The following is a 17,325-nucleotide window of genomic DNA, read 5'->3' on the forward strand; positions in this document are numbered from 1 at the left end:
CTAATACCTTAAATAATTTTTGAAATGATCCTTTGGGAATTTGTCACAATTTTTTTTAAAAGCTAGAATGTGTGTTTGTTATGTACCACGAATACTGAAAGTTTCTCTAGAAGAGGATACAGGCTCTTGAGGGGGAAAAATCTGTTTTTGTCCTCATGGGGTGGGGGATAGGAATCAGTCTGGATCCAGATTTGTTGGCATTCAGCTCAGGTTGCCAAGCACAAACATGAAAGTTTTCCAGTAGCTCTCAGAGTATCACAGAAACAGGAATTGCACCAGCTTCTCCCAGTACACTGTTAAAATAACAAAGAAAGGAGGAATGATGCCCTGTGCCTTTACTAACTACTGATTACTGTTTAAGCTTCTATTTTTTACTAAGCAGTTTGCAAAGTGTACATACACAAAAGGATCTTGTAGCACCTTTGCGACAAACTTCTTTCTCTCAAAGAACCTCTATCTCTTAAAAAGGTTTGTAGCATGAGCTTTGATAGGACACAGGCTTCTGCTACGCTGTCAAAGAGCTCTGGTGCCCCCAAAAGACTATCATTTCCAGCATTCCCTAGCACTGAACCAGGGCAGTCAAAGCAGTCTCAAATTGGATTATTTCTGCAGTGTGCTTAGGACCTGATATTCATCAGATGTAAGTAGACTCAGACTGGATCTACACTGGACTGTAGGATGGAGCCATGACAGTTAAAGCAGCCTCAAACTGCAGAATTCATGCAATTTGAGACTGCTATAACTGTCATGGCTCCATCCTATGGAGTCCTGGGGTTTATAATTTGCAGAGCTCTCTTACAGAGAAGGCTAAATATCTCACAAAACTACAGAATTAAATAGCATGAGCTATTCAGTTAAAGTAAGTATACCTTTCCCTATATGTTAGTATTACTCCTGTTTGCATTGCACTGGCTCCAGATCCAACCCGGGCTTCTGGGAGTTGTAGTCCAGAAATAGAAAAAGGCAAAAAACAAACCCACTCCTCCTTCGCATTCCTTTCCCAATATGTTAGCATGCATCCACAGGAGCCCTGCTTGCACTGCATTATAGAGCCCCAGATCCAACCCCTGCTTTGGAACTACAACTCCCAGGATCCCCCCTTGCAATACTCTCACCTAGCAGGACCACCTATCCCCTCTTCACCCAGCATGCCAAACACAAACCGTATACTCTAGGACAGTGGCCCCCAAACTGTGCCCTTTAAGAGATTTTGGACTTCAGCTCCCAGAAGCCTCAGCCATGTTCACTAATAGTCTGGGATTCTGGGAGCTGAAGCCCCAAATCCCTTAAAGGGCACAGTTTGGGGAAACCACTGCTCTGGGACTACAGCTCCCAGGATGCAGCTTGGCCACTCCTGCTGGATGGTTGGAAAGGAGGGCGAGAGGGAGGGGCTTCTGGGAGTTGTAGTCCAAAAATAGGCAAGGCAAACACCCTGCTACTCCATTCCTCCTCCTCCGCATTCCTGCTTGGTTTCCTCCCAGCTGCGTTTTCCCCCTTGAGGCTCCACCCTGAGCTTTGGGCTGCTGCTTCTTCTTTGCAGCCAGTTCTCCTGCCAGAAAAAGAGAGAAGAAGAAAAAGAATAAAAAAGGATATATACATATATATTGCCAAGAAGGAAGACTTGATCTCCCTTCCCTCTTGCCTTCCTCCTTTTGCTCCTGGTTTGGCTGGAGCTGGGACTTCCCTTGGAAACCAAGCAGGAGGAGAAGCAGCAGCAGCAGGAGGAAGAAGAAGCTGCTACTGCAAATGGTAAGAATTGCATGCATTTTTGGCAAAGATCTGGGAGCAGAGGAGCTCAAGGCTGGGAAGAGGTGTTGCTCCAGAGTCACTCCACTTCCCAGGTAGGTCCCAAAGCCTACCCATGGAGGTCCCATGGAGGCTTCTTGCTTGCAATAGATTTTGCAATAGATTTTGCAATAGATTTTTTTTTGGGGGGGGGGGTCTGTGCATGATGGGCTGGGGGGGTGGAGGACTCTCCTTAGTAAGAACAGTGGCTATCTTTCTAAAAGATATTTAAGATGTGGGTTGTGTTTTGTGTGTGTGTGTGTGTGCATCTGCACTGTAGGAATGATGATGACACTGCCAGGCTGCACACAACCTTGGGATTTGTAGTTTGGGAGTTGAGTGGGAGAAACTAGGGAGAAATTGCCCTCCTTGGGGTCTTTGGGGATACTGTAGGGAAGGTACTCTGGATGGAGATTTCTTTTTTTCTTCCTCTCTCAGGAGAGGAACAGAGATTTGAACCCAGGACGGATGGGGGGGTATTTTTACTTTTTAAAATGGGTTTGTTTGCTATTCTAACATATTTAGGGTGCTCCTTCATATTATATATATATATATATATATATATATATATATATATATATATTACACACACACACACACACACACACACACAGAGAATGGAAGGCCTGTAAGGAATAGCTCCAGATCTCTCCCCAGGGAGCCTCTTATAGACATACAAGCAGCCTAAAAATAGCTCAGATGTCACCTGTCCTCCTCTTTTCTACCTCCACTGAGCTGAATATAGTATATGTAGTAGTCTGATCTCTTGAAATATAGCTTGCTAATGTTCCTTCATTACTGTTTTTATTTTTTATATTTATATTTTATATACTGTTTATATTTATTATTATTATTATTCAGGATTGGAACAACTGATGATTTACAGCTCTTTATGGGAAGGTCAGTCATTAATCAGAGTGGAGAGACTGCAGTCAAAAAAATCAGACAAAGGGTGCATCTGTACTGTAGAAATAATGCAGTTTGGCATCACTTGGAATGCCAATGACTCTGGAGATGAGGGTTCAATTCCCAGCTTGATTGTGGAAACCCACTGGGCAAGTCACACTCTCTCAGCCTCAGGGGAAGGCAATGGCAAACCTCCTCTGAACAAATTTTGCCAGGAAAAACCCATGATGGGGTCACCTCAGGGTTGACATAAGTTGGAAGCGACTTGAAAGCAAACAATAACTATCAGTTGCACTTAATACATTATTTTTGTACTATTTCTACAGTGTAGATGCAAGATGCAACTTTTTTTCTCGCATTACTGTGTATAACTACACCAATATAGGTCTAAATCAGAAAATAAAGTAAATTAGTAGAATGCAATCCAGATACTATGGCAAATAGGTTAAATAATAATTGTTATTTTAAAAAGTGTTATTTTCAAGCTAGTTGTTTAGGTTGAACTTTCGTTAACTGAAGGATTTGTGGTCGGAAGTGAATTTCTTGCACTGTAAGTGAAAGCAATTAAAAAGAAGGAATGGATACCAGATACCAATGAACATCTGCCAATGGCCTGTTAAAAGTTCAAATTCAGACATTCGTTGTTCCAGTAAGAGGGTTGGATGATTAAATGGTATGAAGAGGAGGAGGAGGAGATGATGATGATGATGATGGAAGGACTATGTAGAAAGCTGAAGAACGTATGGAATGTATTATGTTAGTGTTTGGTACGTTTGATATACAATGTGTGTAGTAAATGTAATAAAAAATAGTTTGGGGGAAAAAAGCATCTGAGGAAGTAGACCGAAGTAAAGCTCATCCTGCCAACTTCTTTCTTTCAGTTAGTCTCAAAGGTGCTGCAAGATCTCTCTACATACTGATTCTACAGACTAACAAGGCTATGTCTTTGAATTTTGGGTGGGGAAGTTTACATTTAAACTGTCATTGGTCCAAAACACACTGCAGAAATAATCCAGTTTGAGACGGCTTTAACTGCCCCTGGCTCAATGCTAGGAAATTCTGGGAACTGTAGTTTTGTAAGACGTTTAGCCTTCTCTGTCAGAGAGCTCTGGTGCCCCAATAAACTACAGTTCCCAGGATTCCATAGCACTGAGCCAGGGCAGATACAGCAATCTCAGACCGTGTGTGTTTTGGACCATTGTTCCAGTAAGAGGACTGGAAAATAACAATAATAACAGCCAGACTTAAAAATAAAAAGATTTTTAAAAAAGGAGCGTTTGGTTTAAAAAAAGTCATTTGGTTTAAACCATGATTTAAACCAACCTGGTTTAAACCAGCCAACCCTATTGTTATTATTACGTAGCACACACTGTTTGGAGGCCTCTGTGAAGAGAATATTATGTTGTAAATGGGCATGAAAGTCTCCTCATAAAATAGACTCTTCCGATGCCCTCCCAGCAAATATTATACAAAGTATTCCAAAATATTTGCTTTCTAGATGTACACCAAACTATCATTATTTCTACATCCAAAATCCCCCTCAATCCCGATTCCTCATATGCTGTAAAACTTCATGAGTTGGATCTTATCGCCTCACAGCATAAAGTGCCTCATAAACATTTAGTACTATAATTTCCCCAGACCTTTCATCTCCTTTGAAACCATGGTTGGTTGGTTTAAACCTTGGTTTAAACTTTGGTTTAGACCTAATGTCTTTAAAAAAGCAAACACTATTAATCCCATGGTAGGATTGCCATAAATTGGAAACCACTTGAAGGCACACAACAACAACAACAAAATTCATATTTATTTTTAAAGTCTGGCTATTACTGTTATTTTCCAACTCTCTGACTGTTTGTATTTAAACATTTTAACTTTAATAGTTTATTGGCAGTTGTTGTTAGACCAGTGTCATACTTTTTATTTAGGCAATTTTTAAAAATAATTTTACAGGATGGTTTTTATATAGGGTGTGTGTGTGTTTTAGTTATATATATATATTTAACTTTCTGTACATGTTAATGTTAATTTTATACTGTTTTAATTCAATGGTTTTAACTGTTTCTTATTGTAAAGTTGCTAAAAACATTTTTATCTTGTGAGCCACCTTGGGTCCCCTTGGGAGAAAGGCAGCATAAAAATGAAATAAGTTAATAAATATGCTTCTTTTTTAAATCACTTTATTTTATAGTGCAAGAAATTCAGAAACAAATCCTTCGATTAATACACATACATTCAACCAAAACAACCTGCTTTAAAAGAGCACTTTTTTAAAAAAAAAATAAGAACAATTATTATGTAAGCTAGTGAATATAATATTAAAAGTGCATTTTGCTACTTAATTTTCTGGATTTACAGTAGTCTAATGTTGGTGTAGTCCTATATATTGCAAAAACCTGGTTTGAACCAAAAAAACACCCTATGCCACTTTAAAAAACAACAACACACGTTTTTGATTTTGTTTAACTAAAATCAAAACCAAATGCATCTGAGGAAGTAGATCAAAGTCTAGGAAAGCTCATGCTGCCAGTTCCTTTCTTTCAGTTAGTCTCAAAGGTGCTACAAGATCTCTCTACGTACTGATTCTGCAGACTTACAGGGCTTTATATTTAAAATCAAAAATGTTTTGCAACCCTGAAAATCCCACATGTCTATACATGTCTATACCTGCAGCTGTGTGCAAACGGTTGTGTTATTCAGGGTGTGAATCTTTGAATTTCCTTCATTGATAACTGGAGTTTGTGCGTACGGATGGTTATGAAAGCACTCAGTTTCAAATGCCTTGATTCATTAGTAAGTTTTGTGGTTTTGGTTTATACACTCCATACACTTAAACATTTTTCCACCCAAAGTGTACAGATCTGTATACTAGGAAATAAATTAAAAGTACAAACTAAGCAAACAGATTAATAAGTTTTTAAGAAGATGAACAACCAACCGTTTATAATAGTAGCAGGGATACAACAAAATGAAGACTTTAAAGAAGATTTTATTGCTTAAATGAAACCCATGTAATTGCCCAACAGTGGCGGTGTTTACACATCTTGTGGCGTAGTGGTTTGAGCATTGGACAGAGACCAGGGTTCAAATCCTCACTGAGCCATGAAGCCCACTGGGTGACTTGGGCAAGGCAATGGTAAACTGCCTCTGAACAAATTTTGCCGAGAAAACCCCATGATGCCCTTAAGGGTTACCATCAGTCGGAAACAGCTTGAAGGCACATAACAATAACACATTTAATTTCTCACCTGGGAGTGGGAGGAACTCATAATTATGATAGGAGGATGCTGCTTCCTCAGAGGAGAAAAAAGCAGTCTGAACATGCTCAGAGGCATTCTCTTCATTATTATTACTTTACATGTTTTAAACCTGAGGCACTCATGAATCCTGTGACTCTGGTTTCAAACAAGTGTGTTTTTGGGGTTGGACATATTTCTGTGTGTATGCAGCACATTTTCCCTTCCAGCCATCAGTTTATGTCTTAAAACCATTAAAGACTGCAATCCTGTACAGGTTGAATCTCCCTTCTCCAGAATTTTGAAATCCAAAATATTCTCAAAACCAAAACTTTCTTCATGGGTGGCTGAGTTAGTTGCACCTTTGCTTTCTAATGGTTCAGTGTTCCCAACCTTTGTTTCATGCACAAAATTATTTAAAACATTATGTTTAAAATTACCTTCAGACTATGTGTTTAAGGGGTATATGAAACATAAAAATAATTTTGTGTTCAGACTTGGGTCCTATCGCCCAAGATCTCTCATTATGTACATATATGCAAATACAGGTATTCCAAAATCCAAAATAAAATAAAATCCGCAATTAAAAACACTTCTGGTCCCAAGTATTTTGGATAAGAGAAACTCAGCCACTTGCAGACTGTAGTATTACAACCCAAGAAAAGTCTTGCCATTTGATTTTTGTTAAGCATACATACTATCCCTTAGTTTCTACTTATGAATGTTCACTTGAGGAGTTTGGGGCAAGTCACTACCTTTCTGCTTAACCTACAGCACCACGTTGTTGCAAGGGCACATTGGAATAAGGCATTGCTATTTGCCACCCTGTATTCCATAAAGGAAACATGGAGATACATGCATGTTTAATAGTTATGACAATTTTGATACAGTTAGTATTGAGTACAGAGAGCTAGCATGGTACAGCAATTTCACTGTTTGACTAGGGCTGCATTTGCACTGCAGAAATAATGCAGTTCGACACTACTTTAACTGCCATGGCTTATTGCAATGAAATTCTCAGATTTGTGGTTTTGTGAGATAGTTCGCCTTCTCTGTCAGAGAACTCTGGTGCCACAACAAATCCCAGAATACTATAGCATTGAGTAGAATATCATAGAACACCATAGCAGTTAAAGTGGTGTCAAATTGCATTATTTCTTCAGTATGGATGTGATCTACGACTCTTGAAGACCAGGGTTTGACTCATTACTTGGCTGTGAAACCCACTAGGTTACTGGGGCAAGTCCTATTATTTTAACCTCAGAGAAAGGCTGCTCTCAACAGATCTTTCTTTGGGTTTTTAAAAAGTTGCTAATTTTCAAAAGAAGAAGACAGTAAACGTGTCCTCATGGATGGGCTGCGCAATCTGATAGCACATGATAGTACCTCTTTTTTTGGCTGACCATAGTGGCCACAGTCATTATTTCATCTAGCGTACAGATAAAAAAAGGAAGTATGGGTGTATGGGGGAGAATGTTGTTGCATGTTTGTGCACATTAGGGCAGAAATCACCCGAAAACTACCTCAAAAACCTTGGAGGGGATGGAGACTGAAAAAGAAATGCAGCTTGCAGTCCGCACTTTCCTCATCCCAGCATTAAGAGCTGCAATACAGAATAAACTGCTCCCTCCACATTCGCTGGGGTTAGGGGCACAGGACCCCCGTGAAAGTGGAAAAAAACGCAAATAAAAACCCCTATGTTTTTACCTGTGAAAACACCTCTAGGAATTTCTAGGTCTTCCAGTGTAACTCTATGGTCAATATCTGGCAGAAGTTGACCATGGAATCATGCTGGAGAACTTACAAATCCCTAGGTCCTCCAGTGCAACTCTGATCAATTTCCAGCAGAGTTGCGCTGGAGAATTAAGAGATTCCTAGAGAGAACATATTAATCAAATCCGCAAAAGTCAAAACTGCAAATGTGGAAGGATGAGAGTATAAGTATTTTCTATGGACCTGAGAGTCCACCCCTTGCCTTATAACCTGAATCTTAACCCCTCTCTTAATGCTTTGCTGACTAAAAATTCCTTGCTTTATTCTAGGCAGAGGCTGTTTTCGAGTGAAAGATCGTTTCTGGTTGGAGCAGAACACAGGATTTTTTGCAGCCTTTGAATTGACGAGAAAGTGAGATTTCATATGGTGGATGTACAAATACACCCTTTTGAAAACAAGAAGGTTCCCCATGCATGTTTTGAGAAATACGCCTGCATGTTTTAAATTGACCAGTTTGTCAAGAGGTTTAGGAAATCTAGTGCAACGTGGCAGTAGCTTAATTTACATCTGTGTAAGTAAACCAAGACCCACCACATGCATTTCCTGGAGCAGAGGAAATTATATTCTCAACAGCCAAGGCCTAGAACAGCTCCAAGCCTGGATGAGTCCTGATTCATGGATGAGCCACAACTGTGGTTTCCTTTGGAGATTACACAAGCACTGTCAAGATCTGAAGTACCACAAATCAGTTTGATGCCAGCAGGGAGGAAACACACAACATTTATCCCTCTCCTCAAGTGGCAGCTGATCTTGAAGAAATTCAGAGTTCTAAGTTATTTTTAGTTGGTCTAGCTATAAGTACTTGCTTCTGCTTAACAAACATCAACCACCCACAACATTTATTTATTTGTTTATTTATCTGTCTTGATCTGGAGGCCTTCACGGGAGAGGAAAAGAGAGAGAACGGTTTTCTTACTGTTCTGCCATGTTCTTCAGCCGAGTCAAATCATGGCTCCCTGGACTACCTTGGCGACGGGGAAAGGCGCAGGAGTTATGGGGAAAGCATCAGGAGGATTGGAAGGAAGGGTTTGAGAAAGCTCCTCCATGTGCCTCCCCTCCCAAAGCCAGGTGGTGGAGTGGACGCTGGCTCTTTGAAGCCATTGGTAGGGGTCAAAGTGGAGCTCACTCCCTTTTGGCTGGGATACCTCAGCACCTGACCCCTCACAAACCATCCGTGGAGTTGCCGGAACATTTCCAGATCTGCTTCAACTTTGCTCGCCACCTCTTTGACCTGTGCGTGGTGACTTTGCTGTGCGCTTCCTCACCAGCTTTCCGGCTGGTCTTGGATATCTTGGGATTCGGGGGTCCCCTTAAGGTTTGGCTCCACGGTTTTGCCTGTTTCTTGGTCACTGCCTACGGCATGTACTTAGCCCTCTGGCTGGTGCAGGAATATCTTGTGCAGTTTGCTTGCCTCTATGGCTTTCTACAGACCTTGGTCTTGTGTGTCAGCATCCAGGCTGGACCGCTGGAGCCCCAAGAGGAAGAGCAGGGTGCTGACCTTGACGTGGCCAAGGGAGAAGCAGGCAAGGAAGAGGAAGTGCCTGCAACTGACATGTGTAAACAGTAATTGGTACTATGAGGATGACAGCGGCATTGGTGTTTCTAGCCACCTCCTCTTAATTATTGGGAAAGACATGTGGGATGGAAGCCAAAGAGATTAATGGAGGTTATCCTCCTCTGGGGGCATGGGGGAGACAGGATGATGGAACTTATGTCTTTTATGCAGGGTGCCTGGACAGATGAAACAGAAAAGGTAATAGTTCTGGTGTGTTTGCATGTTTGCAAAAACAACTAAGTGGTCCTGGTTCAGGGAGTAAGACCATGTGTTACAAAACCTTTCAGTGTAACGGATTCCACGTCCCAGTTTTTGAACAGCTAGAGGAGAAGAGCCATTAGTTGAGGAGGGAAATCTATGTACAGTGGCAGCCTTCTGGCAGGTCTGGGGTGCAGGTAGGTATCAAGGAGGGAATAGGACTGGGCTCTGCAACACTTCCAAGTGTAAACCATCTTGAAATTGGTTTCCTGTCATAGCTGCTTCCAGAGGAGCTAGAGAATTAGGGGTTTTGTATGTTGGAAAGTGAGGCAGAGATGGTTAGATTCTTTCTTGGGTTCATTGACAAAGAATCATACAATCAGCACTTGTAAAGACTCCTAGAATCCTCCAGCTAGCTTGGCCATTAGTTATGCTAGCTGGGGGATTTGGGGAGTTATAGTCCGAAAATGTAACATTGCCAAGTCCTGTATTTGACCACTGGTTTATGTTTGCTGTCCAGAGATGCCCTTAGGCAGCATATGCAGCACATGCGGATTACAGAGGACAGCAGATGACCAATGTGCATGTTCATAGCTTCTTGGAGTCTCCACAGAGCTATATTTCCATTTGCCTTGGGTCTTTTGCTTGGCTTCCACCCTCTCTGCTTTCTGGTAGAGGATGCCTGCAATCCCAGTGCAAGCCGTCTAGAATGAACAGCAGGAGCCATGCCTTGATTATAGAGAGTATGTGTTACTTCTTACACTTGCAGTCTAACACAGTGGTGAGGAACCTTTGGCCCTCCATAGATGTTGGACTATGACTGCAATAATCTTTTATTACTAGCCTCACTGGCTTGATCATGTGGAAGCTGAATCCTAAAAAGCCAAGGGCTGAAGGTCCTAGTAAAGCACATGAGAGTAAGAAACTTGCTTTTGGTGGATGAGGGTTTTTGGACTGGATGAAAGGGGACATCTTAGCAGGGAGGGAGAGCCAGCTAGTTGCATTTCATGGGGCCAAGATGCAACATATCAAGCGAGAGGATGAGTCCACTGCTGTCATGGAGAGTTACAGTGGAGGAAGTTTTACCTAGTTGGGACCAAAGAGTGAATTTATCTTTATCTGAGCCACAGTCAGAGACTGGAAAAACTACTTCTTTGGATTACAGGTTCTCAAATCCCCAGTTTATACTGTCACTATCTGTATTGGCAGGCAAAGCTGTGAGTGGTAGTCCAAAAAAAGTAACTTTGTCAGGCTCTGGCCACTTAGATGATCACAGGTGAGGGAGTGGTGTGAATTTGAAAACAAATGTCTTACTGAATTGATTGGAACAAAAATTACCTTCAGCAGAAACACTGAGTAGAGTTTGCATTGTATGTTTCAGAGGAAGGGGAGAGAAATTCTCTGTAAATGAGATGATTGAGATTAACCAATCAGACAGAGATGGCTTTATAGTTAAGAAGCAGGGTAGCAAATTTCCAAGGGGACATATTTGGAAGAAGGGGAGCCATGTGGATTTTAAAAAAGGCATGTGTGTGTTGAAGAACACTAAGTGTAGCACAATTTTGAAGAAAATCAGTTTTGAATAAAGATATTGCACAGGTACATTCTTGTTGGGGAAACACTAGATTTTCACAGCAGTTTCTAATGGAGTTGCCAAGGGGGGGCAGGATGCACGTCTAGAAATACAACCTTTTCTCCCTCCCTCCCGTCCCTCCACCCAGCAAGAAGCCTCAGGGATAAGCAGTTCTGAGCCTCATACAGCCCACCTACTCCTTCCTTACCAGCATCTAAAAACCTCCCCGCATTTAGGAGGGAACAAGCTCTTCAGCTTCGTTTTTGCTTTCTCCTTCTCTTCAGCAATATTCAAATTATTTCACTGGAAGTGAGCCTTTAGCTTTGGGTCAGAAGTGAGTTGTCCGAGGGAGCTGTGTGTAGTGCAAAGAAGAGTTCAGCTATTCCTCCCCAGCTTGGTTTTGTGAGAGCTATTCAGAGAATCGGATGACCATGCTACCACTTCTCATCTTTGCCTGGTGTGTGCTAATGTGGCACAATGATGGCTAAGATGCCCCTGGGGTGAAAGAGTTCACTAAGCTGCCACTGGGATGAAAGAGTTCAAGTCTGGAGAAATTGGGCCATCTGTATATGGTCGAGGTGACTGGAGGAATCTTGAGTCACCTTGATCTCAGGTTGCTGACGTCCAAGACCTCTTGGTGGCCATGAGCCAAACTGATGCATGCACAACTTTTTGAGGACCTGTTTGTGTTTGTTGTCAGGAGGTAGCAGAGCTAGGAAAAGTTAATTTTTAATAGTACAGCTGTCCGGATTCCCTCAGCCAGCTAGCTGTATTGATCTGGGGAGCTGTACTCTAGTAAAGTAACTTTTCCAAGCTTTGCTGGGGTCCGTGGTGTCTCACAGCATGTCTAGCTATCATATTTGAACTAAAGATGGTCAGGGTAGTGTTGATGGTCTTACAATGACTGAAAATATAACTTCTGTTTTCTTGATTTACAAAGTCTCATTCTGATCAGGCTTATGAATTTTCCCCCTCAGTTCATCCTGGTGTACTTCAGCTATTAGCTCCAGTGTGATCATCTGGATCAGTAGGTAACTTGTGGCTCTTCTGGTCTTGCTGGATTGCAGCTTCCATCTGCCCTTGGTGATGAATAATAGGAGTTGTAGTCCAACTAACATCTGGAGAGCTGCAAGTAACTCACTTCTTCCTAGGTTTTAGAACAAAAACCACTCTAGAACAAGTGACTCATCATATGTTGCACTTCCACTACGTACCCAGCAAATTATATATTTAGGTGTCTGCTTCTGTTTTTCCCTTCGCGAACCAGAGTCTTGGATACTGTGAAGTCTTACTGGAGGAATGAATTACCTTGAATCCACATAAAACCTTTCCTGTATTTCCAAGCAGTGCCCTCCTCTTCTTTTCATAAACATAATTCATCCCTCTCATGTTCATTGCAAACATTGTTGTACAAAAGGCTATTTAATTTGGCATCTCTGAAATGTAGGATATATACCTTTTGTTTTTCATTAATCTCTTTGCTATTATCCACTTTGGTGTAGATGTCACTTCTGCTTTCTTGATATCCAGCATATACTCACTTTAATTGTGGTCATTTATTCACCTCTGCACGATGACAGACAAAACAGACGGCATCTTTAGTGCATCTGCCAAACAATCCTATTTCAGTGAGTGCAGGAAATAATTCCTCAGTGCATCCATAGTCATGGTGATTTCCTTCTTGATTTGAATAGAAACATTGTGCATCATCTAGAGCAGAAGTAGTCAGGTTGTGGCTTTCTTGATGTCAAACTGCAATTCCCAGTAAATCTAGCCAGCAGAGCAAAGATGAAGATGGCAGTCCAACAGTAGCTGGAGGACTAGAAGTTGCCCATCTAGAGAGTAATAACCATAGGAATAGATCTGTGCCAAAAAGTGCTGCAGTATCCTTCTCACAGTAATTGCCACTTCTGAATATTTCTTAAAATTGTTCACCTTCGAGTGAAACACTTTTCTGTGTTTTAAGGATTCTCTCTTATCTGGAGAGATCTGGAACATTCTGTTCCATCTGCCTTGGCAAGAATAAAATCTTAATCTCCTGGTTATTGTGTAGAGTCACCTTCTATATATCCTTACATATGACTAGCCAAATGCTGTAGCTGTTATCAAACTGAACTTTGTTCACACAGTTCTTTATGGTCTAATCTCGGGCATATAGCCCCAGAAGTAGTTCCTATTAATTTAAGTGAAATTAAGATATAAGAAGTGAAAGAAAACAACTGGGTTGGGCCAGACCAGTTGTAAGTCTTTGGGACTTTAGGCTACCATCTTGAAGTGCCATCTTCTGAATTTTGCTGTCCATTGGCCTTTCTCACATTGCTGAGAGTTGAGTCCAAAGATCTGGTCTGATTTTTCTCCCTGCGTGCTTCAGTCTCTGTCACTGTGGGAAGCAACCAGGAATGATGATGGTTAGAACTGTGTGCCATGGGACATATAGCACCAGACATATCTCCTGTGTCCTCCCCAACCCCCAGAAGCTAGAGAGCATCACTATTACCTCTTTGGTCAGACTCTAGGCAAGTTACTTTTTTTTGGACAGCATACCTCCAGGATCCTTTGCCCAGCATGGCCTCTGGCAGTACTAGTTAGTGCAATCCGAAAGGTGCCATTTAAAAAAAAGTACCTTTTTCAAGTTCTGCTGCTTTCTAACTAGAACTGGAGCACCATTTTTCTTGGTATTCTAGGAGAGAGGATGCATTAGGAATCACACCAGCCAAAAACCTGGAAAGGTACACAAGAAGGTCCCTTCCTCTTTACTCTCAGAGTCTTGGCAGATGACCAGTCCAGCTGACTGTTGACACCAGTCACGTATGTGATGTCTCCATGACACCACATCATCCTTGGATGACTCCTGTAAGATCTGTCTTCCGATGGGCAGCTGGGTGGTACAATGAAGCCTTTCTTCCCTGTTTTGTGATGATGCACATCTGGAGATGCCGCTTAGCCAGAGAACTGTTGAATTTGTGCATGTACCAGCCAGCCGTTGTGGCTCAATTGTCATTCTTTGAAGTTGATTTGAGACTGACCACAGAGCATATTAGTGTTGGACATCCATCTAGTGCTGTAATGTCGAATAGTATTTTTTAATGTGGTTTGGAATGGCGCAAGCCAGTCTGGGACATTATCACCAGCATTCTTCATGATTTAGCACAAGAACTTGTAGAATTCTCTTTTTGCACCAGTTTGGATGTCACCTTGCCCTCAACCCCTTTCTTGCACTCTCGAGCAAAGCCTTTATCCCATCCACTGAGTGGTCTTGGAATATCTATACTTCTTCTCCAGGCTATCTGCATGTGTGTAGTCATCCTCCCACCCTGTTTTTAAAAAGAAACAAGAGGGGAATGAACTTGTTCAATGATACTTGAAACAATGATTCCTTTTCTGAAGGGCAAAGGAAGAGACTGGCGCTGGGGCTGGTTGAAATTAATTGCACATAAGCTCCATTGATATCTTAGGGATTCAACGACTGTCTCAGCAAACCTGTTCCCTGAGCTAATGTGAATGTGAGGCACTGAAACCTTGTACTTAGGAGGACTTTTTGGTGGGACCGAAGGAGCTGTTAAGAATGCATTAACCCTTTCATTTTAGCTGTTCTCTTCCCTCCTTGCTTCCTTGACCAGATGTGCTCTTAAATTACACTGAGGAGGCATGAAATATGGTGTGGAAGGGCATTTTTGAAGAATTAAAAAGCTGAGAAGTAATAAACCAAAGGGAAGGAATTTTTGGGCCTGCAAATGTTTTGGAGTGTGACTCCCATAATCCCTTACCACAAGTCATACTGGCTAGAACTGGGGGAAGTTGTAGGCCATTTATTGGAGACAAAAGGCCCCACATACACCCAGCTGGGTTAGTTATTTCTGCCTTCCCTCTAAGGGCCAAAACAGATTGCAGAAATAATCCATTTTGAGACCGCTTTAACTGCCCTGGCCCAATGCTAGGGAAATCTGGGAATTGTTGTTTTGTGGGACATTGGGCCTTCTCTGTTAGAAAGCTCTGGTACCACAACAAACTATAGTTCCCCAAATTCCCTAGCACTAAGCCAGGGCAGTTAAAAGGGTCTTAAGATGGATTAGTTCTGCAGTCTGTTTTGGACCTAAGTCAGTATGGGAAGTGACTGAACCCTATGAAAATATGAAGTAAGGGACTTTGTGTTTTCCTCGTAACATGTAGTTCCACCTTAAGTTAGATGTGACTTGTTATTTGAGTTTCCATAAGAGCCAAAAATCAGTCTGTCTTAGAAAACAAACAAACATGGATGCTTATGTTGAAAAGCTAGTAGGCGTTCACCCTCTAGCGAGCCAAATATATATATATATATGAGAGAGATCGCAAAATGGCAGGTTCTGTTGGATGAGGGATTGTGTTTTTGTCAGTAATTGCACAGCCACTATTGAATAGGTGCTTTTGACATTCACACAGAAGCATTACACCAGAGGTGGACAAAGTGCAACCTTGCAGGTGGCATTAGACTGTAATGCCCAGCATTCTGTACCCTATGCTGTGCTGTCTAGGGCTGCTGGGAGTTGCAGTCCAACAACATCTGGAGAGTTGTACTTTGCCCATCCCTTCATAGCAACGTAACTTGTCTCTCAGCACTGTCAGATGTCTGTGTGTTCTTGGTGGTGGTGTAACTCTGGGATTTTGAACAGGTACATCCTCCAGAGACATTATTGTGAGGACCATTTGCCAGCAAGGGAAATGTAAAGAGGAATAATAAATAAATGTGTGAATTGTGCTCAGGAGGCGTGAAGGATGAGCACCTCTACACCTCCAGAAAGGTGTCACTGGTACAAACCCTAAGAGCCAAAAATATACCTCTTTCCTTTTCCGTCATGCCTCGCTCTAGGAGTCTAAATGTTCTCTAGTGCCTTTTCTAGAGAGTATTGCTGTATGTGGGTTTGGCAGTATGTTGGGTGTATTTCTTCTTTGGGGGAGCCTAGGTATTCCTCCTCTATTTTAATTGGGAATGCATGAGATGGGAATGGGGGTGGGTGGGTGGGAGGGAGAAGTACACAAACTAACCTGTGTATCTGTGTCTTGACCACTGTTTATCCACTAAACACTGTTGTTCTGAATCTGTTTATTTTTCCAACCTGTGTTAATATTATATATATATGATATATTTAAATAAAAAGGGAAACTTGAAAGAACAGCACATGCTCTGCCGTACTTGATTACAAGGAAAAAGGGTTGACAGCTATGTGTGCCACTTGTCTACATGGCAATTGCTTAAATCTTGGGTGTGCAAACAGCTTTCCTGGTTTAAGTAACAAACTGAGTTTGTGTGAGGCTTTCTGGGATCAAGGTACTTATTTATGCAGTTCAGGTCAAAGCTACATGTTACATCAGCAAACACGTATTCCTAAAACGAACCAACCACTGGAAGAAATGTGGTGGACAGGGAGAAGTTCATAACCTTTTAAGCACCTGCCAATTTTCTTCTGCAAATAATCCCTGGATTGTTTTCTGTTCCCTCTGTGCAGGGCTTCTGCTGTTGTAGTTCAGTAACTACTTAAAATGGCAGAATGGGCCATCTGGAGGAGGAAGATTCAGCAGCAGGAGGGATAAACACTTCCATGAAATCCATGAAAATTCATAATGAAATAAATTCATCTTCAGCTGCTGCCACATTGTAGAATTATTGCAGTTTGATGCTGCTTTAACTGCCATGGCTCAATGCAATGGAATCCTGGATTTGTAGTTTGTTGTGACCGCAGAGCTCTCTGACACAGAAGTCTAAATAGCTCACAAAACTGCAAATACCAGAATCCCATAGCACTGAACCATTTCAGTTAATGTGGTGTCAAACTGCATTAATTCTACAGTGTAAATGCGGCCCTACAGGTGGTGACTCCACTTTGTGTTTTCCTTGGTATATCTCCTGCCTGTGGATTTTGTTTGGAACTTCATGTTCCCTTTCTAACATGTAGTTCTTTTATTCTAAAGGAGCACTATTTTCAGTTTGTTCCTATGCACAGTCTTGGTGCTGTCTGTAGTTAAACAATGTTGACACTTCTAAGATCCCAGAAATACAGCATCAAAGTAAAGTCGAAGGCTTTCATGGCCGGCATCCATAGTATATATACACCCTCACATAGTATATATACACCCAATTTTTCCAGGCAAAGCATTCTCTGAAGATGCCAGCCACAGATGCTGGCGAAATGTCAGGAAGAAACTCTGCTAGAACATGGCCACATAGCCCAAAAACCCCACAAAAAACAGCATCAAAGCTTTTCTCAAACGGAGCCTAGCTTACTATTGCCTCACCTGCCCTTCTGGACTGGGCACCCTCTACA

At 41.7% G+C, this 17,325-nt stretch overlaps 1 protein-coding gene across 2 annotated transcripts; it reads left to right on the top strand.

Annotated features, from left to right (window-relative positions):
* Nucleotides 1-1,449: 1,449 nt before the first annotated feature.
* CUNH6orf47 (chromosome unknown C6orf47 homolog) lies at nucleotides 1,450-12,991 on the top strand. 2 transcript variants are annotated; one of them, XM_089513971.1, is made up of 2 exons: nucleotides 1,450-1,841; nucleotides 7,970-12,991. In XM_089513971.1, exon 2 carries the CDS (start codon nucleotides 8,626-8,628, stop codon nucleotides 9,265-9,267), a length of 642 nt encoding a protein of 213 aa, XP_089370097.1. In that variant the 5' UTR covers nucleotides 1,450-1,841; nucleotides 7,970-8,625; the 3' UTR covers nucleotides 9,268-12,991. The 2 variants fall into 2 exon arrangements, with proteins under 2 accessions (XP_089370097.1, XP_089370088.1); XM_089513962.1 differs by having other exon boundaries at nucleotides 1,450-1,749.
* The last annotated feature ends 4,334 nt before the right edge of the window (nucleotides 12,992-17,325 follow it).

Source organism: Sceloporus occidentalis, unplaced genomic scaffold, assembly GCF_023333645.1.
Source record: "Sceloporus occidentalis isolate IW3139 unplaced genomic scaffold, rSceOcc1.0.p SCAF_1, whole genome shotgun sequence".
Lineage (NCBI taxonomy): Eukaryota > Metazoa > Chordata > Lepidosauria > Squamata > Phrynosomatidae > Sceloporus > Sceloporus occidentalis.

Coding starts and splice junctions, on each gene's coding strand:
- CUNH6orf47 (XM_089513971.1), top strand. CDS start 8,626: ATGTTCTTCAGCCGAGTCAAATCATGGCTCCCTGGACTACCTTGGCGA.